This window comes from Pleurodeles waltl, chromosome 11, assembly GCF_031143425.1.
Source record: "Pleurodeles waltl isolate 20211129_DDA chromosome 11, aPleWal1.hap1.20221129, whole genome shotgun sequence".
Classification (NCBI taxonomy): Eukaryota; Metazoa; Chordata; class Amphibia; order Caudata; family Salamandridae; genus Pleurodeles; species Pleurodeles waltl.
Window position 1 is genome coordinate 943,302,140 of NC_090450.1, and position 23,414 is coordinate 943,325,553.

General features: G+C 42.0%; 1 protein-coding gene across 10 annotated transcripts in view; it reads left to right on the forward strand.

Annotated features, from left to right (window-relative positions):
* Window positions 1-298: 298 nt before the first annotated feature.
* The window catches only part of DEPDC5 (DEP domain containing 5, GATOR1 subcomplex subunit), a 401,482-nt gene continuing 378,366 nt past the window's right edge, over window positions 299-23,414 (forward strand). For 8 of the 10 annotated variants that reach the window (XM_069215090.1, XM_069215095.1, XM_069215097.1 and 5 more), the window contains exons 1-4: window positions 299-381; window positions 11,713-11,818; window positions 12,665-12,752; window positions 14,579-14,625. In XM_069215090.1, coding sequence (XP_069071191.1) covers window positions 11,761-11,818; window positions 12,665-12,752; window positions 14,579-14,625 — 193 coding nt within the window. In that variant the 5' untranslated portion in view covers window positions 299-381; window positions 11,713-11,760. The remainder of the gene's footprint in view (window positions 382-11,712; window positions 11,819-12,664; window positions 12,753-14,578; window positions 14,626-23,414) is intronic. The other 2 variants (XM_069215092.1, XM_069215093.1) reach the window with 2 other exon arrangements.

Sequence of the window (23,414 nt, forward strand, 5' to 3'; positions counted from 1 at the left end):
AGCGTCCTTACTCCACGCCGCGCCGTGTCTACCGTGCCCTATCATCTAGAATGACAGGCGCCAGCAGCATAACCCAGCCCAGCCTACCAGCCTCAATACTGTCACTTTTCTGTCGTGTATGTAAATAAAGCTCAGCCTGCTCCAAATTAGGGAGCACCCACCGACTGTAGGGGGCATTAGGATTGGCTAAACTGCGCACCACGCTCCAATCACAGGTCGCGCTAACTTAGCCACACCCCTTTCAGAAGGCAGTCGGAATGTGTTAAACCGTGGGATTGGTTGTTATGCGACCCGGAAGTGTTAACATTACTATTAGATGGTGTCTGTTCAAAGATCAGCGATGGAAGCTGGACATTAAGCAGTTGTTCACAAACGGTCCGTGTAAGTAGCGGACAGGTGGTCAATTTAAATGGAAAGCTGATCTGAGATGTAGTGGTCCTGATTCCGTCGTTTGCTGACTTTCTCCTTTGGGGTTCCTTTCTTTGTCTTCCTTCACTCGTCAATTTTTGGTTGATTCTCCCATTCTAGAGTTTCTGCTCATTATTTTTCTTGCTCTGTGGGGCCATTTCATGCTTTTACATATGACATAATCATGGTATAGTAACTCCTTCTTAGATTTTGCATTAAGAGCCCTCGCCATCCTTTATGTCATAAAAACTCAACTCACTTCCTTAACCCAGTCGCGCTGTACAGGCTATAGTGTAGGCTAGCTATGGGAATTCTCACTTGATTGTAACTTAAAATTCTTCATCAACTCCAATCAAAGCCGATCGCCTATTTGTGGGTTCTAAGTGGTCTCTCTTGGCTCACCTTTTAAGATAAAATAAACATTAATATGGTTTGCATCACCCATAAAACTGCATCTGCTACAACCCACAGTCATCTTCGAGTTATTGTGCCAACCAATGTGGACATTCGGGCAATGCTCTACTCCTTCTGCCCTGACAAAGTGTCCTGAATATTGTAATATTTATGTAGCCTTTGTTGTCGTTTTGTGGGGCGCGATGTGCTTGCCTACATCGGTAATGTCTGTGCTACACTGCGTGGTGGATGTTGTCTTTGTTTTGATCCCACGTTGGAAGTGATTCCATGTTGTGCGTGATGACCATCGAGGTGCGAGTTTCGTATCGGATGTATTGTGATGGACAAAAAAGTGTGTGAGAAAGAGACACTTTTTATGTTTTTTGTTTGTTTGATAAACTGTCAGCTTTGATCGGCTTTGCAGGTTCCTTTATGGTATTTTTTAACGTGGCGGGCAACTAAACTGGTTTATGTAAATACGCGTCTCTCTCGTCCACAATGGCTGCTTTTGTTTTGCGAGTTATATGTTCCTAATCCACTGTCGACAGTCTGAATTGCGTGACCTCAATGAGTGACAGGCAGACGTTTTTCCTCCGCCTGATGCCTCATGAATTAAGGGCGCATGGCAGGCAGTGTAGCGGTTTTGGGGCATGGGGTCTTCAGAACTATTGAATAGTGGGCTTCACGTTGAGGCCTCAATGATGTCTTATTCTGTGTTCAATATTCATTCTAAATGAATACTCAAGGGAATGTTATTGATGGTTCTGAAATTACTTATCGAGGGTTCGCTGGTCTCACTGAGTTGCGGTCTGTCTAGTTTAAGGTTCATGATTTAGCAGGGGCTCGGTGTTTTCTTGCTTAGAACTAGTTACTCAGTGGTATGATATTCACAGATGAAAGCGCGTTAAGTGAACAAAGGTCTAAAAGCTCAATTATGTTGCTTTGATAAAATAGATGTCTCTTCGAGAGAGCAGTAATGTCCCACTGAAGGTTAACGGACATGTCATTCAGTATTTCAATGATGACTCCCTAAGGTCTCCAATTCCTTATTTATGTTTGGGTTATGTCTCATTTTGTGGCGACTCCTTTAGGAACCAGTAATGTTTCGTTGAGGCTTATAGTTGTCTCGTTAATGTCTCATTGAGCCTTTTAAGTAACTCAATGAGAGCCATTTTCTTGGGCGTTAACTCTAACCTTTCAGCTGTCTGCTATGGTTACATAGATCACTGCTTATTGCGTGATTGGTTATTCATTGCTATAAAGTGCATTGTTTACCACATCTGGTCTTTGCATACAATCACTGGCACCCTCACAACCTTCAGCCCTCCCCACCACCTGTGGCTGAGTGCTGTGATGAAGCCTTAAGGGGTAGCAAGGACACACAGGAGGTGTGAGACTGTAGAAAAGGAAGGAAGTACTCTTAGTTCAGTGAAAATAATAATAAACCAAGGAGGCTTTTGATTAGCTAGGCCAATCTGTTTGGGAACAGAAGTGGATCTTCAGGATAGACGAGGAAACAGGGACTTGTTAACAGATAACGTATGAGACTCCAGTCTGCCTTCTGACCATAAAGACTTGGCTCTAAGAGAAATCAGTGATATTTTTCAGATGTCCAGTTTATCAGGGTGCAGGTTTCTACGAGATTTCGCAATAAGTTCACGTTTGCAGTGAAAACATACTGTCACTCAAGTACAGTAACCTATACGTACCTGAATATGCTTATACTTACCATGTTCATATTTCAGTCACCGATAGTTTTGCTACGCAATTGTGTAGGATGATATTTGAAACTCGGTTTTTAAGTACCATATTGTGTTATATTTGTGTATCATGTTTAGCGCATCCTGTGAAGGAAGTGTCATTATATCTCAAATCCAAGTCGACATCATCAAGCAAAATAACGTTCTATAATGCTTTTTGTGGGCAACCTGTAGGGATGCAGCACTGAGTAAAAGTTAACGTTTTTTTGGTTCCTTTAAAGGCCTTGAAATCGTTTAGAACAAACTTGAACTTTGTAACCATTTTCTTTAGCAAAATATGTTCTAAAATTCACGGTATTCCGTGCCATTTCCCCCCAATGCTTTTGACAGACAGGGGTTTACGTTCTCTGTGCAATATGGGTCAGATGACTTCACGCTGCCACTTTAACATCTCCCAGCTGTTACTGGTGCCAACAAGAATGTGAAAAGCCTATGTAACTTAAGGCAGGAAACAAATTTAAAACACCTAAATGGGCCACTCAAAAATTGCGTAGCGCGTCACCTTCCCAATGGAACGCCCGCCCAGTCCACTTGTTTAAGCTTTTCCTTGATTGAATGTGCTTCCCTTCCATCCACCCATTGACCCCTATGTTTGTTTCGTCTTCTGCTTCCTCTCGAACTGCTTCTCTTTTTTTCCCTTTATTTTCACTACTTCCACCCAAGCTGTTTCTTACCCTCTTTCGTCCATGAAATACATCATGTCCTTAAACAAGTTTTGATCCCACTGCCTCTTCTCTACTTGTAACTCTACGTCACTGCCTTCTCTATTTTAACAGCATTGCTGAATGTTCTCTATGTAGTGTAGTGCTCTGCAATAAAAGAAAATTAAAATAATTTTTAATAAAATAATCTAGATATGTGTTTGCATTTATGTAGGGTGACCTTAATTGGGGTGCAGTGAAGTGCTGCACGTCTGTAGCTGTTGGGGATGTCAGGATTTTGTACCTTTTTATATGGGGCCTTTTTTATATTTGCATTACATATTTTCTACATTTCATTTACGTACAATTTGGATTCAAATGTGATTGAGGCCCGACTCACAAAGCTTCCATCTTAGAATAAGCGTACCTTACTCGGTATTTGGTGTGCCTTTCTCCAGGTAATAAAGAGAACTTCTTCACAGACAGAAGTTGTGTGCACCAGGCCCTGAACGGTTTGCCTATAATGATGCGATTTGTGGTCAAGTACTCAAGTCACGATTCCTATCTATTGGTCTATGCAGCAATGGCCTGTCTCATTTGTTAGTTGAGCACAAGAGGAAAATTCACATCCACAAAACATCACCATCAACCAGTCTTGCAAATTTACCTTCCACTGAGAGAACCATGTTAACAATATTCCAAACTCCATTATAAGAAATCTCTGAAAATAACACATCTGAGCCCACATGGGGAAATAGAGAGTGCCACGGAATAGAGGCATGCTGGTAGACAAAAGAAAAGAAATGACAACAATCTCTTCACACATACTTTCCCAGCCCATCATCACTAAACCAGACCTCTGCAAGCACCGTTCACGGTGCACAGCATCAGGATCAATCCCCATTAATTGCCTGGTTCGAAAATCTTAAAAAACCCATAGTGGCTTCCAATTGTGTAAATCGGTATCTCTTCCTCTAATGTTCCAACTTTAAATGTCCAGGGAACCTCACTGGTGCACCCAAGCCCTTTTGTACCAGAGACTTGGGGACTTCTATTAGTGTGTCCTTCCGTGAGAGGGACACTATAATAAGAACGGGAAAGAACATGAACCAGTCTCCTACCAACTTAACTCTTTTCTGCTTTGCTTATTCACTACGTTTTTTTCCCTCTTCAGTCCACGAATTGCAAGTGCACCATCACCGAATCTCTGCTTGTTATGGAGTCTTTGAACTTTTCAGAAGAGATTCAAAAAGTTTTCTTCAGCAGTAAAAGTTCCATCTCATCTCGAACCCCATCGTCTTGTCTGTATTATGAACAGACACCACCCCCCAAGGGCTCAGAGCATTTTCCCACTTCTCATATTCTCTAGGTGTTCAATCCTGTCCTCTAATCTGGATAGTTCCTGTATTGCACAGGTTTTAAAAGTGTTCATCTTCTGCATCATTTTAGATTCCTTTATGTGTCTCTGTAGCTAGTGGATCTTCTTCCAGCTCCACACTACACTCCCTTTCCCAGACAGTGAGCTTTATTACTTGGCTGGCGGTCCTAAGACCTCCAGCCTCGCGGTGGTGATGGGACTGCTGCAACTGGAGTGACCCGACTGCCACATTACAACCCTGGTAAGCGGACACACCAGGAGACTGCCGTTCCCGCCAGGCACATTGTTCTCGACGGGGTGACGTTGGTCAGGGTTGTAACCAGCCAGGGAGCTGCTAAGCTCAGCGCCGCCTGGCTGATTACAACCCCACTTTCCGCCAGCCTTTTAATGGCAGGGGCCCTAAAATGAAAAGACTGGCAGCAAGCCAGTGTTGGGTGGGGGTCCAGAGGGGACCTGCACTGCCCATCCCATGGGCAGTGTAGGGGCTCCCCTGCCCAGGAATGTCGGAATGCGCATACAGTGCACTTTCAGAGGGTACTGGTCGGCCCCCACTGTGCTACAGTATAGTACTCGGCCCCCTTAAGGGAGCCGAGTCCTATACCGTAGCACTGTTCCCACTTAACCGACCAGCGGGAATGCTCTTTTACAATGTTCCTATGTTGTAATAGGGCAGGGGGACGCCACCGGTACGACAGTGGTGTCCTCCCTGTGGCATTTGCGGTCAGGCGGTCTGACCACCAATGTTGTAATGAGGCCCAGTATTTCCAGTGCCCCCCCCCCCCCGATTCACAGCAAGTTAAAAAAATTTGCATTTTGTCAGCGATGTCACTTTGCTTCTGTTGAGAGATTACATTGGACACTGCAGCGCATTGACAGGCGCATTGCTTCCGTTAACAGCTTATTATCCTTTCTAAAAGTGTGAGGGAGAGTGGCCTTGTGGGTTGATCTGGGCAAAGGTCACAGAATAGCTATGGGTTCTGTAAATAGTTCATGGATTCAGAATAAAGCTGTGTAGGACCCATGTCTGGAAGAAATGTATCTTCTGCAAGATGTACTGTAGCTGGAGGAATGGTTGGTCCGCAAAGACCTGCAGTATGCTTACATAACCGTTCCTTTTGCCACAAGGTAGATTATTTTAGTTTGCATTTTGGAAGAAATCTGGGAGCCCACCTGCCTTCCATTTTGCTTTGATCAGCTTCTTGGTGCTTCACCAAGGTACTGCGGCCAGTAGAAGCAGCAGTCTGGGCCAGAGGAGTGAGAATGTTGATTTGCCTGCACAGTGTGGTCTTCCTGTTCCAAAACAGGATGATCGTAATCCCTGGTAGCCCATGTTACCATTCTTCTGCAGGACTTGGAATCTCCATAAATTGCAAGAAATGCAAGACCACTCCAGCGAAATGGATCAGTTCCTAGGTTGCATCATCAGTACCAAGCTGGCAGGGTTCAGCACAATCCAGAAGAAACAATCTTGATCCACAGAGGAATCTGCCAGATTTGGGGCAGATAAGTTAGGATCCTCCTGGTGACTGGAAGGACAGCAGGTTTATCTTTCACTACCCAGGAGGCATCTCTGGGACCGTTCCATTGCACAGTACTATGTGGCCCCTTGTGCCGATGCAATGAAAGGTCTTGCCTGGAGCATCTTGAAAGTCACTTTGCAGTGCATGCCTAACTAGGGACGGAGTAAAACCTGTGTCCTCCAAAGAATAGAAAATATATATATGCATGGAGATAAGTCAATCATCCGGTTGAAATATGGAGTGGCGTTTGACAGGTCTATGTTGAAACATTTAACAGTACAGCCTCAAGCGGTGAAAGTTAATTAAAGCAGCATACCTTGTAATGGCACAGTCACTGAGAAGCCTGATAAATTACAGCAACTGCACACTAAACAGGAAGGTGTGCGAAAGAATTAACCAAGTCCTTGCAACACAAACCTTTTTGATTCCTTGCTGAAACTGAATCGATAGGAACCAGCAACATGCTTTCATTTCCTTCCTTTTTCAGGTTGTATGCCAATATATCAAGACCAAAAATATCGATCTACAGAAATATCAACTCCAGAGTATCGACTACCATTGTATCTTCAAGATAATGAAATTTAAGTGTGTTTAGATATACTGTTTATTTGCGACTTCACACGTGTGTGTGTATATATTTTTATATATATATATAATATCAAGGTAAGTAGTCGTGGTATTAAGAAGTAGATATTGGTGCGTATCAATCTATTAAAAATATTTTGCGATAGAACATTCCTTGAATGTCCCACGCAGTAGAAATGTCAAAGGCTTCTTTTTATGCAGGTGCCTTGGTCCAAGAACAAAGCACAACAAATATTATTAGGTTATCCTGGCTTATATACGCAGGCATCTCATGCACCTGGTCTCACATCAGCAGACAAAAAATAGTGCTGTCAGGCTCCCCAGATAAGGACATTCCCCGAGCCTTGCAGATCCCTCTTTCGAGGGTGGTGCAGCGACCCATCCCGCTCAGCTCGTTGCTGGAGCACTGTAGCATTGTCTCTTTTCATTTTAGTGCTATATTGCAATGTATGATCTAACCTCCCAGCCCAATCAATGTGTGAGCACTTCTGGGTCCCCCAATTCTTCCTGTAATCCCAATAAAACTATCTTGGGCATCAGATTACTAGGCTGCTACTCACAATCAGCAGTCTATGCTGCATTTATTTCTGAAGTGGTTCAATGCGGGGGCATTCGCATGTGATGGGGACTCATTCCTTCAGTCCCGTTTTCCATAACCTTTCCGGAGTGTAATAGATTCTGTGAATACACTTAGAATGGGTTAGTCAGAGTATAGATGACAAAACCAAGCATTCCAACACAATGTTAGCCTTTGTCCAGGGCACATTGTATAGGAGCTTATGTCCGCCTTCCACTGTTCAAACAGGGAGAGTGGGGTCTGGGCCGTTTATCACCATTAAGCAGCATATTTGTGATATGCTGCCTCTGCCTGAAATTCCATCATTAATTTGACTTTTTGAATATTGAATTCCGGCAGGACCGACAGTGCTCGTTGGTAAATGTCTTATAGCTTGTGTCCACATTTTATTGTACTTTTGTGGGAATTGCGATGTTTTTGTGAAATGATGGTATAATTTGTCTCTACTGATACCGTAGTGTATGTGTGATCTGTACAACATGTTTTTTACGCCTATTTTATTGTAACAGTTAATTCTTGTGTGTAAAGTGCTCTGCTGCTCATTCTGGCCTAAAACACTACATAAACCCTCATTTAAAATAGATCAGTGGTCCCATCAGAGCACCAATAAGGATGTACTTTATGGTGCAGCACATCCTTGTACATTCTTCAGCCCCAAGACACACTTCTGAAATAAGATACCAACATTCTTTCTCGAATGGATGACAGTCCATTTTCACATGAAAACCTTTCAGCGCATCTGATTTAATAATCTTTTGATCTCCTCGAAGAGAAGGCCAGACATGAAAGAATCTGATGTACGACAAATAGGTTGCTCCCAGGAGGTGGGAAATGTCATATAACCTGTCAAACTCAAGGATGATTTTGTGCACATCTTTCCTTCTTCATTTTTTTTTTTTTAGCATATATTATTGAACTTTGTCAATAACAGTAAAGGCACACTGGGAGCTCCTACTGTGGCATATCATTTCATTGTTACAGGTGTATTTCTCTCATCAGTGACATTGTCTCATAGCTAGAATACAGGGGTACTTTCAATACAATCATTAAAATCATGCCCTTCAGTGTAACCCATATTTGCATAAGCACAATGTTAATGTACCCCCTCTCTTCATGTCGCCCGCAGTGCAGGTGCTCCTTTTTCGAGTGCCTACCCTCAACCCACCCTTCCCCTTTGTGCGCCATGCCGCCTCAATCTGCCAATATGTGCCTATTGTCTGTTACTGTGTCAGAAGTCTCTGGAACAGTTCTGTCCTCTCTCCCCTGAACTCCCTCCCAACACGCGTGTGTTGGATGATTGGGAAGTACCTGCCAGGTACATGAGGTATTCATCGTCTTATGGACCTCAAGGGGATAGTGCGCCGTCCTGAGGTGTTTTGTCCAAATTCTCCAGAGCGCACACCAGGGTACTCCAAGCCTGGGCCCTCTCCATCAACACCTGGCCTTGCCTGGCTTCTCTGTATCTCACCATCACCTCCACTTTCACCCACCTCAGTACCTCCCGTCTCCAGGCTGCGCTCTGGGGACCCAGCATCTCTTTCCAATTCCTTGTTATCTCTCTCTTAGCCTGTAGAAGTGCTAAGTCCTGGAGCTGGTTGGTCACTTTATGCCGAGCTGCGTGGGAATAACCGCTGAGCAAACAATGTCTGGGATCATGGGGGACTTCCCATTCTATGACCTCCGTTAAGGTGTTATCAACAAAGTCCCAGAATTCCCTCAAAGCTGGACCATCCAAAACAACGTGAAAGAACTCTGCCCACTCCTTACCACAGCTTGGACAACCGGCCTCCATCAGGCCAAAAAGCCTCCAAAGCCTGCCCAGCGTCAAATATGCTATATGTAGGAGGTATAGGTTTAAAAGCTTAAATCTAGCATTTCTAAAGACTTTAGGTATCCAGATCAGTATGTCCCACCAGTTTCTATCCGTAATTAATGTACCTAAGTCCTTTTCCCATTTTCGTTTCGACAAAGATCCGCCTGTATCCTCCCATATAGGCATGTCCCTGCTTTATATGTGCCAATAGCACTTGTCAGATATTGAGAAACACTCAAAAGGGGAGGCTCCACATGCCCCATTTGCCAGTGCTTACTGATCGTCTCAGTGACCGCTCTATGAAGGAGAAAGTGTTCTTGGGATAAATTATAGCGAACTCTAAATTCCTCACATGGTAAGAGGGTGTCCGCTTCAAACAAGGTTCCCATGGAGATTGCTCCCACCTCGATCCAGCTAGAGAGTCTTTTCCAATCTCCCTCATGAGGTAGTACTGATAAAAATTGCAATGGGATCTCAGGGGCATAAGGTGTAGCACAACTCAGTCTGCGGAGATGCCGCATCCAACAGCTGCGCAGTACCTTTAACTCAGTGGGGTTGGACGTAGCGGGAGGACTGAGACGGAGCACAATTTTGGCTAAGGACTGGAGGTCTGGATTAAAGGGTGACTTCCCTGACTGGCATCGTGCGGTTGGATATTCATTGAGTTAGCCACTGCAATTGCCCCGCCAAGTAATATGCCTCGAAGTCAGGGATGGCCAATTCCCCATCCGCTGCAGGCTTCTGAAGCTCTGCAAGTGCGAGCCTTCGTCTAACAGATCCCCATAGGAAACCAACAATCAACGAGTTCAGCTTCTTGAAGAAAGCACTTAGGATCCACAGTGAACGAGCGACAAGAAAATAAAGTAACCAGGGTAGAGCGATCATTTTAGCAGGGCAGCATACCCTGCTTCCAAGAGGGGTAACGTTTCCCAGAAGGTCATGTTGCTGCGGAGCCCATGCAGTGCTCGCCCCACATTCCCCTCCATAAGGTCTGCTCGACTATGATAAACGTGAACTCCCAGGTAAGCCAGGCAGCGCGGCTCCCACTGTAGGTCACCAACATCTTTTCTCCTTCATCTGAAACTGTGTGGGTCTGTGACTGAAGGCACAGAAATAATTAATTCACACATTGTGGGATTTCTCAAAACCCGCACAACTCTGGCTTTGTTCAGTAAGCATCCTTTCCCTGTGCCACCTTCAGCCTCTACTGTGTAAGTAAGTGATTATGCAACAGGCTGGAACTCTTTGGTTCCCACTCGGCAAGTGGTTTCTGGCGTTCCTAGCTTTGTAAGTGAGAGCCAGACTGGAGGTTGGTTTAGAAGCAACCAATCGGTCATCTGTGCCAACCATTCTATTGTACATCTATTGAAGAAATGTTTTGGTACTTTTGTAAACCTATTGCGCATGCTGCTAATTATGTGGTGAAATGGTGTGCACATGTGTAATAGCATTCAGGCTTTGGCACAGAATCGATATTGAACTAACTAATGTATCGAGAAATGTAGTTAATATCAAACAAGTTAAATAATTCTCTTAAAGATACACTCGACTGTATCTAACACTCCGTGATCAGTTTTTAGGCCTAGCTAGAAACAACATTTACAAAAGTCCCAATTAAACATGCATACATATATAAACGGGCTTTGGGTCAGCCCTCTTCATGCATTGGCATGTTAAATAATTCACATTTTGCTTCTGTCATCCTCAGCATCCAACCTGGGATAGCGGTCTGCCCTCTGCATCCATTTGATATCTTGCACAGTGGGTGGGGGATAACCTGATCACCTGTGCACATCCGTCTAAAAAGACGTCCACATCAGTGCCAGTACTGGTAGAGCAATAGTTTACTTACCAGTGTTTTTTCACGTTCTTTTCTATTTTGTTGGTCATCCTTGTGTGTTTAAACTGTTTCTTCACATTGCAATGTTTAAAAATTATAGTATATTTTCTTTACACTAAGATAAATCATATTTTTCAATGATGTGACTGAAAACTAAAACCCATGCTGTTGTATTCAAATTATATGTTGCGGGTTGGCTTTTTTTATTTTACATTTTTATTGCATTATTAAGGCCATCTTGGTTAGGCCGTGGCAGTTCTCCTTTTTATTTTTGTGCCATAAGTATTCAATAAAAACATAAAATAAAAATAGCAATCACTCCAGCTTCCTAGGCACACCTATTGGATTTCCGATTTTTAAAATGTAATTCCCAAAACAAAATGGCTCTGAGGCTTTGGAGAGTGCCTACAGTGAAAAAAAGTTAATGTTTTCCTTTTGTTAGACGAGAAACCTGAATCACATTGCTTGCACTATGGCAAATATTTAGAGAGGAGTTTCTGTTGGTTGAAGACACAGCAAAGAAAATAAAGTTATAGTGGTGGATTCTTACGTTAAAAAACCTAAAAGCCCCATCCACGGCGTTGGTCACCCTGCCCTGTAGCTCTGTGCTCTCAGGAGCCATTGTACTGCATTAGGGAGGAGGAGTGACTTCAATATAGAGCCCCTTAATGCTTCCGTCAGTTTCAGGTTGGGACACAATGTGTTTCTGAAAAGAGGTCATGAACTCTTTGGTTGTGTGCAGCGGTTTGTGACTTTTGCTTTTTGACTGAACAACTCTGTTTTCTTTCCATGCACAGGCAGAATGCCCTTCCTTCTGTCACTTGAGAGCAACTACGACGAGCAACATGAGAACTAACAAAGTTTATAAGCTGGTCATCCACAAGAAGGGCTTCGGGGGCAGTGGTAGGTATGGGCAGGGGGTGAGTGAATATTTTTTTAAAATGTTCTCTTCAGAGGTAACTAACTTGGTGCTGCTCATTCTGCTGGGTGGAATTGGAAGCTGGTCATCAGATGCACGAATAAACCCTTGCGCTAATGACACACGCATCTATCCTACAATGATCTTCCCAATATACAGTTATAACATGCATATACATCAGGTTAACATGCCACAAATGTAATAGGACTTGTTCTAGATTAATTTGCTCAAGTCCAGTGCAAACTTTAGCAAAAGTGTCTGGCAGGGATACGCAAACATACTGTCAGTGAATTGTTGAGTAAAGCCTTTCTTTGCATTACTGGAGTGTTGAATTTCTTGCCTCTTGATAGGAAGTTCCTGGTTTGTCGATCACAGTACTCAAAATGCTCTACCTCAGGAGGAAAATTTATATTGTGGGATTGTGAGAAGGAGGGCATGCTTTTTTGCTTTATTGACATTATGAACGCCAAGCATGGCCTTTTGTACCCCAACTATGAAGATACTGTGGAAATCTTGGAATAATTTGCATTGAGACTGCCTTCCTTTGCTATGCTTATACTTTTCTCTTGTTCTAAGCAAATCATTATTAAACAAGCACCAGATTGTATATTATATATATATATATATATATATATATATATATATATATATATATATATATATATATATATATATTTTACACTGTCACCCAATCAGAATATCTTTCTACTTTTTCCAATCCTTCAGAAGGTTCAGTGCTCTAAGAACTTTAGTAAGCCATCATCTGGATATTGCAGTGATAGTAGGTGGCTGTTCATAGTTTTTGTCCATAAGTGTTGTCTGTTTTTCAGATGATGAGCTGGTGGTGAACCCCAAAGTGTTTCAGCACATAAAGCTGGGGGACCTAGTAGAGATTGCTCATCCAAACGACGAGTATAGGTGAGTATGTCTCCATTGTTGCTTTGCAGGTAGCCGTGAAGGTTTGAAAGGCTGGACACAAGACTTCTTGACAGTCTGAGTGAGAGAGAGTAGGGTAATGGGTAAAGAATGGAGGTAACAATGGGAATGTCGGTTTTCAATACTTGCTTCCAAAGGATAACTTTTTTTGTCTCCGTCCTCTTTCATGCAGTGTCTTCTTTGAATTAATTATTTCACTCCACTAAATGTTGGCGCTAGAGGTTTTGAAAAGAGGCTGGTCGCAGTCCCACAGTTTTCATCGCAAAATGTACATTTTCAGTTTTGTGTAATGACTTACACTGATGTTTAAACAGTTGTTATCACTCCCACATGTGGCATGTAAGTGCATCAAGGCACTGGTTGATAAAATAAATGTTACAGGATCATACAGTTTGATCAACAGTGAAAGTAGATATTATAACTTCTTGGTTTCACAATTCACTGCTTCACTACCTCTTGAGTGCCACCCATCCACAGTACATGTTTCAATAAGATTACATTGTGTGTCCTACTCTGCCTGTTCCCTAAAAGTGGTTGCCCTGAATCGCCTTTGTGGTTGGTTGGTCTCTGTGTAGTCACTCATCTGGGATTGCAATATTGTGGCCATAACATGTTTTTGCACCCTTGTCAACTCGTTTTCCCTCAATAAACAGTGTACATTTCAGCACGCAGTCACTTGACTGTCTCAGTTCATTAGCTCTCCAAGGCAGTGCTTCACATGTTTTTCAGTTTGCAAGATAGGAAATACAATTAGTAATGCATACATTCAGAGGTTAGTACAGCATTGATCTTTGCAGTAATGACAAATGAAGATATCAGATGAGAACATTTTTAAAATATATTTTATAAGCAGCTTCAGAGTGAGCATTGGTTGCAGACCTTCTTTTAAGATGTAGGAAATTGAGTTCTAAAACATGTTTGAATAGTGGCAAAGAGAACTTCCCAGCAAAAATGAATTTTCTATATGTATTAGACTAGTAAATGTGATAATTCCCCAAAGCAGTGCTACTCAGTTTATCACCCTCAGAAAGTTGAAAGGTTGAGTTTGACCCTACCAGTATTTGAACATGCATCCTTCAGGTCTCTGGGTAGGTACTCAGCCCACTGAGGTATCTTAACAGCTACAAGGATGATGTTTTATGGGCTCTCAGACATGAAGGTGTGAAAGCCCTGTTTCTAATCATGCCTAGCTATTCCATAGAGAGAATATGACATTGTAAAAATGGTGGTATTTATTATTAGCCTTTCAATGAATGTTATAGTGCTCATGTGTCAACATTTGGGTTACTCAAAGTACTCCACACATCTTTGGAGAGAGTCGTACAGAGAGAGGCGAGCAGTGCGGGGACACAAAATGTAGAATGTATCTATTTTTGTGCAAGATTACCATAATAGTGACATAAGAAGGCAACTAAAGCCATAGATGCACCTCAGGGCGGATGTAGCCACCTGCCAAGCCTCTTGTAGCACAGAGCACATGAAGATGGAGCTGAGCCTCTGCAACAATTATTGGACAAAAGATACAGACACAGGGTTGAGTGAATTGCCCACTGGTCCCTAGTGAAACCCCGGCAGAGGGAGCTGCCTGGCAGGCTCAAGATAAACAAGATATTTAGGGAGATGGAGAGGATGATGCCAGCAGAGTTTACTTTACAGGTACCAGTAGGGAGGCAGCCTCTTGTAACCCAAGCTAGACAGAGGGGGAGGGCCCAGTGAAAAATGGCATAGAGGCCTGACAGGGTGGTAGGGGGCTTCTTGTTCAGAGTATGAAAAATGTATTACTCATATTTGCTTGTCATGTTTTACAGCCCCCTGCTGCTTCAGGTCAAGTCATTAAAAGAAGATCTTCAGAAAGGTAAGCTTTGGGTACATCAACACTCTCACCTCATTTCCAGCTCATACATATCTTCCAACCACCTTAATTCTCACATTCATCTTCCCCTTCTCTGGCTATCTCTCTTTATCATTATGTTTAGGCTTATCTATACTTCTTAATCCTTGAGAGACCCAATATAAAAGGCTGTTTATCCACCTTTATGACATACCCTTTTCATTCTTGCTCTTCATGCAATCATAGTCCATGAGATCTTAAAAGTGTAAGCGATTTCATAAAGTGGGATGAATACTTGCGTAGTTTCTGAATGCCGTTTGATAATTTTTGGTGATTGCATGCACGTGAATAGTGTGTAGCTAGGATACAGTTTGGGGATCTGGCAACCAGGGAAAATTGTGGGCAATGCGATGTCCAATTGATTGCGTGGAGTTGAATTGGAAAACCAGAAGAGATTGTCATATGATGTGCAAAAGATTGCATAGCATGGGACATGACCTATTAAAGTGCAGTAATTCTGTGATGTCGGATGCAGCATGATGCAAAGGAGCAAAATCCATGACCTGGAGTTATTGGATGGTACAAGTAAATCATTTAATCTTGTGAGATTTGGCCTGGTAGGATAAAATGGATCAATTCTATCACATGGGCGATGGCGTGATAAAAGTGAGTGATTACATGGCTTGAGATAATTACTCATATGAAGGAGTGCTTCAATGTCATTGGATATGACTTACAATGGAAAGATTCCATGAATGGCATATGACATGATATATGATGTAGCAATTCTGTGACATGGGTTCTGACATGATCCAATGAAACTCTACCATGATATGGGATATTGTATGACACTATATGACTGAGAGATTCCATGGCAATGGAGATGGCACAACATGATGGAGTCATACCAAATTATAGGATGAGGTAGTACAACTTAGCGATTCGATGGTGTGGAATATGACACTTATATAATAATTAAAAAAAGTTCCAAGATACTGTGTTGGGCATAATAATCATGGAGCAATTCCATAACATTGGCTATGACATCATAAAATGGTCTGATTCCATAACGTGACATGACAATTGAAAGGTTCCATAATATTGCATAATACATGACATAACATGATACGATGCAGTGATTCCATAACATGGGACGTGACGTGATGCATGTCATGGCTTCAAATGGCATGACGATGAAATGGATCAATTCTATGACGTGGGGGATAGCATGATACAGTGGAGTGATTCTGTGATATTGGATAAAACTTCATAACAATGGGACAGTGGCGGCTGGTGACCTTTTAAAAGTGGTGAGGCGTAATCCTTGGCTCTTAATTTCAAAGAACTTTTTTCTTGAAGGGTTCTCTCACTTTTTCTTGCACTAAGTTTACTGACTCACTCTGACTCACTAATTCACACACTCATTCTACTCTGTCTCACTCAGTCCTACTCATTTTCACTCATTCTGAATTACTCAGTCTTACTGTGATTCAGTCTCACACACAGTAACACTCAGTTACACTTACTATCATTCTCACTCACTCGCTCACATTCATTCTCACACATACTGATCCTTACTGTCACTCATTCTCACTCACTCTGACTCATTCCTTCATTTACTTTCTTTCACTTTGACTCACACACGTAGTCACACAGACATGCTTGCAGTGCTGCAGTGGTGCAGGCACATTCATGTACCTGTGCCAGCAATCAAACAATATCACTAGCTGCCTCAGGTTGTTGCTGGATACTAAGTGGGTCTGCATTTTATTTTTATTATATCAAAAGTGAATAATTATTCACTCTTGATACACTAAAAATGGACCACAAAACAAAAAGGATGTAGTGTAGCTGTAGAGCCAATAGAGGGGAGCCACCACTGGTCCGGGGACACCTATCCATCAAACCAGTCCATCCACTCAGTCATCCATTCTTTCACTTATCCATCTCCCTTTCATCCATCCATTCATCCATCCTTTCAATCATCCATCCATCGTTTCGCTCATCCACCCATCCTTTCGCTCCATCTATCCTTCCTTTCACTCTATCCATCCATCATCCTGCTTTTGGCTCATAATCTATCCACCCTTTAACTCAGCCTTTCATCCTTATACCCATCCATCTACCCTTCATCTCTTCCATCCATCAATACATCCTTCCATTTAACCTTTAACCCAGACATCCATCCTTTTACTCACTCATTCATCTATTTATCCATCAATTCACCCTTTCACTCATCCATCCATCCTTTCATCCAGACGTCCATCTATGCTGTTTTTCACTCATCCATACTTTCACTCCATCCGTCTCCACTTATCAATCCATTTACCCTTCCATTCATCCTTTCACTCATTCTATCATCCATCCTTTCTCTCATCATCCAGCAACCAATACTTTCACTCCATCCATCCTCTCTTTCACTCATGCATCCATCCTCCATTCCTTTCACTCTTCAATTCTTATGCCCATCCTTTCACTCATTCGTCCATGCATCTATCCGTCATTTCATCCATCCACCCATACTTCTTTTCACTCACTCACCCTTCCAAGTTAATTATGAGCCTTTGTCAGCCGAGCTGCAGACAGAAGAGGCCCATCAAGAACTCCACCCCACTGAGCTGCTAAAGCAAGGGGGATTGACGATGCCCCTGATGCAGGCAGATGCTTAACTGCACACCTATTTTTTAGTCCACTAATGCAGATGTCTGCAGCTGGTTACTTCCTTCTCTTAGGCCTCTATGTTCGAGGTAAGGAGGACTCTGTCTTGCTCTGCTCCATAACGTTTTTTCACAATGAAAACAAATGCGGTGCTAAATATGTTTTACTGCCAGGAGAGCAGCCCGCTCCCCCTCCCCTACAGCCTGCCCCTCTGTGAGGACCAACAGATTGTTGTCCCCCACTCCCTTCTTGTCTTAGCCTGCCCCACCCCCAGCCATTGAAGTGGATGGAGTTTTGCAATTCCTCCCAGGGCCACTGTTTATGCATCCCCAAAAGCAACAAGTTCACTTGTATCTAATTCAACACTCCCTCTCCTGTGATTTCACTACTGTAGCTTGTGCCTGCAGGTCGAAGAAAACCTTGATCGACTGGCGCTTGCGCAGTAGGACGTCTGCAAAGCTCACTAGAATTCACTCAAGAGATTCAGCACACTGTCTCAGAGCGGTGATTTCTTTTCAGCTGCTCTGTGTTTATGTACCTGTGTCCTTATGTGTGTGTGTGTGTGTGTGTGTGTGTGTGTGTGTGTGTATATATGTATGTATATATATATATATTTACATTCGTATACCTATGTATTTATTCGCAAAAAAACCACTGAAATGCACCAGGTATAGTTATCTGAAGTAACCAAATTTATAAGCAAAAAATGTTCTTCCTATGGAAACGCAGACCTAACTATAACTGCCCACTTAGGCCTGCCAGTGAGTAATAAAAAAAAAAAAAATATATATATATATATATATATGTTCATTCACTGGGAAAAAACAAAGGTTAAAATGACGTTATGGTTATGTATGGTAATACTGCCTCAACTTGCATTGAAATTCAACAGCGATAGGTATTTCAAGTAATTATAACTTGAATCCCTGCCATGGACATTGGTGTCTGACATGTGGACTGAGTGTCCTGAAATGACGGCCACAACATTTCTCTTCATGTTGCTGCCAGCCAAGCAGAGCGCAAGCTTCTGTAGGAGTTTGCAGGAACCTGCCTCTCCCACTGGAGTGAGGCAGCTAAAAATAAAAAGCCCCTTAGCCAGTCAGATCACTGTAGTATTTGAAGTTGCATGATTGCGGAACTCTCGCAAGCCTACAGCGGAACCAACCTTGTAGATATACAGGTTTTTTTTACCCTAATTTCTCACAAACTACTGAACGGATTCACACCAAATCACAAAAAGTGCACTTTCTGGACCAAAATCTAAGTTTCTGCGAAATTTGATATAATTCCGGTTAGCCGTTTTCGCAGTATCGCTGTTCAATTTGCCTGTGGGAAATTGCATGGGGAAATTGTGCCTGGGGACCCCTATTTTCTTGTCCGCCACTTGACAGATCACCTAGAAACTTTCCAGGAAGGAGCTGTGGTTTCAAACGGTGCCAAAGTTATTAGCAAACCAAAAAACACACTATCTCTGAAAACTTGGTCCTAACAAAAGGTACAAAATGGTTACCGCCACTGTGTAATATGAGTAGATCTACATATGATATAACATAAAATGTAGCACCTCATTGGTATTGGATGTGACTATAAAACAAATAGTTTGTTCAGTGAATGAGATAAAATGCAATACGAAGGAGAGAAATCCATGAGATGACATATGCTAGTTTACAATTGAACACATTTGAGGTATGGGATTTAACGTAAGTTAATGTAGTGCTTTTGTCATTGAATGTGACATTATTTAATGAATGATTTAATGGCATATGACATAACAAAATAAATTATGTGGTTTATTTTCATGTCATTGGCAACAGAAATCAAAATGGAGAACCCCTTCTTTGTGAAAAACCTCAAGCAGTCAACATTCTTCGTAATGAAGCCCTGCACAGCAATAACTGAATAATGAGGCTTGCATAGCAGAGTCCCATTATCAGAATCTCCTCTAGACGATTCCTTGTGCTGCAGGTGGTAGTGCAGGGGTTATATTAGCTGCATTTTCAGATTATTTGGGAATTCCAGGTTGGTTTCTTCAGTATGATTGTGGTGTGGCGAATGGTGACATTCTGCTGTCTGTCTCCTTGAACTCCTTAGTGCCACTGGCCTTTGGAGTTATAGTGGTTGCCCAGATTTGTGAGGTGCGTTTTGATTGTAGGATACTAAAGAGCATGCAATTGTGTACTTTTTAATTTTATTGTCATGTTCAGGTATCCAAGCTGAGTCAGGGGACTGTTATGAGGGTGTAGTTGAAAATACCCCATTCCGCCTGTGCTACTAACAGTCCAACTTCTGCACAATGTTTGACCTTAAAGCAACAAATTTGCTGTTTGAGGTGACCAAGATAGAGGGTTTGACATTTGACTCAACATACTCACCAGTTGTACTCCAGGTGGCATGACAGATACCCCCCAGAACCAGCAAATCCCCCTCACCCTCCCAAGACATTGTGCCATAAAAAAGGTCGATCTTTCATGTGTTAACCCCATCCTCTTTCTACTCATTTCAAGCTCTTAGTAGAGGCATCAACAATGGCCACCTATTCTCACAAAACCAACTTCTGAATTGCCATCTGACCCCTAATTATTTTTGAGTCACCCATTCTCCTGCTCTTCCATCAGTCCAGTGCTTGTCACTCAAAAGCTGCAGATATCTATGTTTGATACAAACAAGTCTCAAATTACAGGGAGTGCAGAATTATTAGGCAAATGAGTATTTTGACCACATCATCCTCTTTATGCATGTTGTCTTACTCCAAGCTGTATAGGCTCGAAAGCCTACTACCAATTAAGCATATTAGGTGATGTGCATCTCTGTAATGAGAAGGGGTGTGGTCTAATGACATCAACACCCTATATCAGGTGTGCATAATTATTAGGCAACTTCCTTTCCTTTGGCAAAATGGGTCAAAAGAAGGACTTGACAGGCTCAGAAAAGTAAAAAATAGTGAGATATCTTGCAGAGGGATGCAGCACTCTTAAAATTGCAAAGCTTCTGAAGCGTGATCATCAAACAATCAAGCGTTTCATTCAAAATAGTCAACAGGGTCGCAAGAAGCGTGTGGAAAAACCAAGGCGCAAAATAACTGCCCAGGAACTGAGAAAAGTCAAGCGTGCAGCTGCCACGATGCCACTTGCCACCAGTTTGGCCATATTTCAGAGCTGCAACATCACTGGAGTGCCCAAAAGCACAAGGTGTGCAATACTCAGAGACATGGCCAAGGTAAGAAAGGCTGAAAGACGACCACCACTGAACAAGACACACAAGCTGAAACGTCAAGACTGGGCCAAGAAATATCTCAAGACTGATTTTTCTAAGGGTTTATGGACTGATGAAATGAGAGTGAGTCTTGATGGGCCAGATGGATGGGCCTGTGGCTGGATTGGTAAAGGGCAGAGAGCTCCAGTCCGACTCAGACGCTAGCAAGGTGGAGGTGGAGTACTGGTTTGGGCTGGTATCATCAAAGATGAGCTTGTGGGGCCTTTTCGGGTTGAGGATGGAGTCAAGCTCAACTCCCAGTCCTACTGCCAGTTCCTGGAAGACACCTTCTTCAAGCAGTGGTACAGGAAGAAGCCTGCATCCTTCAAGAAAAACATGATTTTCATGCAGGGCAATGCTCCATCACACGCGTCCAAGTACTCCACAGCGTGGCTGGCAAGAAAGGGTATAAAAGAAGGAAATCTAATGACATGGCCTCCTTGTTCACCTGATCTGAACCCCATTGAGAACCTGTGGTTCATCATCAAATGTGAGATTTACAAGGAGGGAAAACAGTACACCTCTCTGAACAGTGTCTGGGAGGCTGTGGTTGCTGCTGCACGCAATGTTGATGGTGAACAGATCAAAACACTGACAGAATCCATGGATGGCAGGCTTTTGAGTGTCCTTGCAAAGAAAGGTGGCTATATTGGTCACTGATTTGTTTTTGTTTTGTTTTTGAATGTTAGAAATGTATATTTGTGAATGTTGAGATGTTATATTGGTTTCACTGGTAATAATAAATAATTGAAATGGGTATATATTTTTTTTTGTTAAGTTGCCTAATAATTATGCACAGTAATAGTCACCTGCACACACAGATATCCCCCTAACATAGCTAAAACTAAAAACAAACTAAAAACTACTTCCAAAAATATTCAGCTTTGATATTAATGAGTTATTTGGGTTCATTGAGAACATGGTTGTTGTTCAATAATAAAATTAATCCTCAAAAATACAACTTGCCTAATAATTCTGCACTCCCTGTATATGTTTCGATTTGGCATTGACTAAGGTCTAGAAATGTTTCTAGATTGTTGTGAGTGTGAGTCTGATTAAGAAAGATTAATGATTTTGCTCATTTGCATTTCTTATCTTGTGGACATACAAGAGTGTTGTCTTTAAAGCCTAGGAGAGTTTTTGTAGTACCATTTGCAATCTCTAGGAGATTTTATATGCTCATCCCATCGAATGTTGAGAGTTGTTCAGTGTGTGATGTGAGAAACTTAGAACCATAGGACATTCTTTGTACTAGCATCTGAAAATATATGGCGATTCCGATAAAATGGGGATTCTTGATGTGTTACCTGAGAACCACAATTAATGCAACAATGTTGTGTGGGAGTGTTGGTGGCATGTATTCAAAGTTCTTTCCATGCAGGGCTCAGAAAATCTGCTTGACCACTCGCTATGGCAAGTTTTATTTTATGAGGTCGAGCTATTTTTAGATTCCACTCGACCCTTCTGGTGAGTGGACAAAGGAGGTGTTCTGTTCAGTCAGAAACTGAATTAGCAGTTAAGATGTCTTTAAATCTTTTTCTTGTCACATTTGCTCTGTGTTCAGAAACAGAGGTCATAATTCAGTTTGTCGTCTTGCAATACAAATATGTTTCCTTGTGACTGCAGAATTCCAGGATTTTGTAAGGTGAACTGTCTGACCTATGTGAAATGAAAGGCTTTTGGTATCAGTTTTTCCTAACTCACAACATTTATATAACTAAGTCAACTTTACAAACATTTCAAAATATATTTCAGTATCTGTGAAAGACAATTTTTTGTACTTCTGTGTGATGAAAAAAATATTTTAATAGGATAAAAAAAAGTCGGAACACTTTAATTGGTGATGTGCAAATGATAAATGTTTTCTGAAACCTAATTTTCACAGATTATTGTTAATACACTATATATTTTTATCAGTAAAGCTGCAAGTTAGTGGGAAGGTTTTTGGACATTTCTTGGAAAAGTACTGTCTGTAAATGACAGTGCGCTACCACTTCATGCTTTAGTAATATATATATTTAAAGTGAGTGTTTAAACAGAAACACCCCTGCGCTGATGGCAAAGCTATTAGTAGACTAAGATGCAAGTCATGCATGGATCATGTGTACCCTATATGTGGGTTAGATTTATTATACACGGAGCAAACGTTTAGTGCAATTAATCAAACAAAAGAGGATTTTTTTTACAGCAGAAATGCTGAACTCACATATTTGAAGGTGCACTCATGTGAGAATGAAGAAAAAGGCGACTGTAAAATACAATATTTGCCTAGGATCACACAATTTGAGGCCCGTTTCCAGGTCACGTACATTACAGTTAGGTCGGGTAGATTATTCAAGATACTCGACCTGCAGGTCTAGTAACATTTTTATGATTTTTCGAGGCCTGCCCTGGTATGCAATCTAAGCATATTCTTGCATAGTTGGGGGGGACAAGGAGTGGTGTTTAAAAAATAAAAATCTCAGAACATTGTCTCTGTGGTGTGTAATATGGGAACCTCAGTAGATTACAAAATCGACATCCTGAGCTCTTGGACCATTTCATGATGTAGAATCTGAGGACATAGGCCATTTTATGGCATGGAATCAGGTGACGTTGTGTGAACCACAGTGTGGATTTTCAGTATGTAGGTTGTGACTTCTTGTGGAATGTGAAGACTTTGGTGGATTTGCTAGCATGCAATCTGAGCATGTTTAACAATTCCATAGAAAAACTTGGGATATGATCTGTAATGTAGTGTTACTATGCTTTTGGCCATGGTATGAAACCTGAGTTTTTGTTTCTGTTGTGTGTAATTTGGGGACATTTGAAGATTTTATGATGATATGTATCAGAAAATTGGGACATTTCATGTTGTTGACCAGCATGCTCTTTGAGATTCATGTTGCAGAGTGGAAGGAATT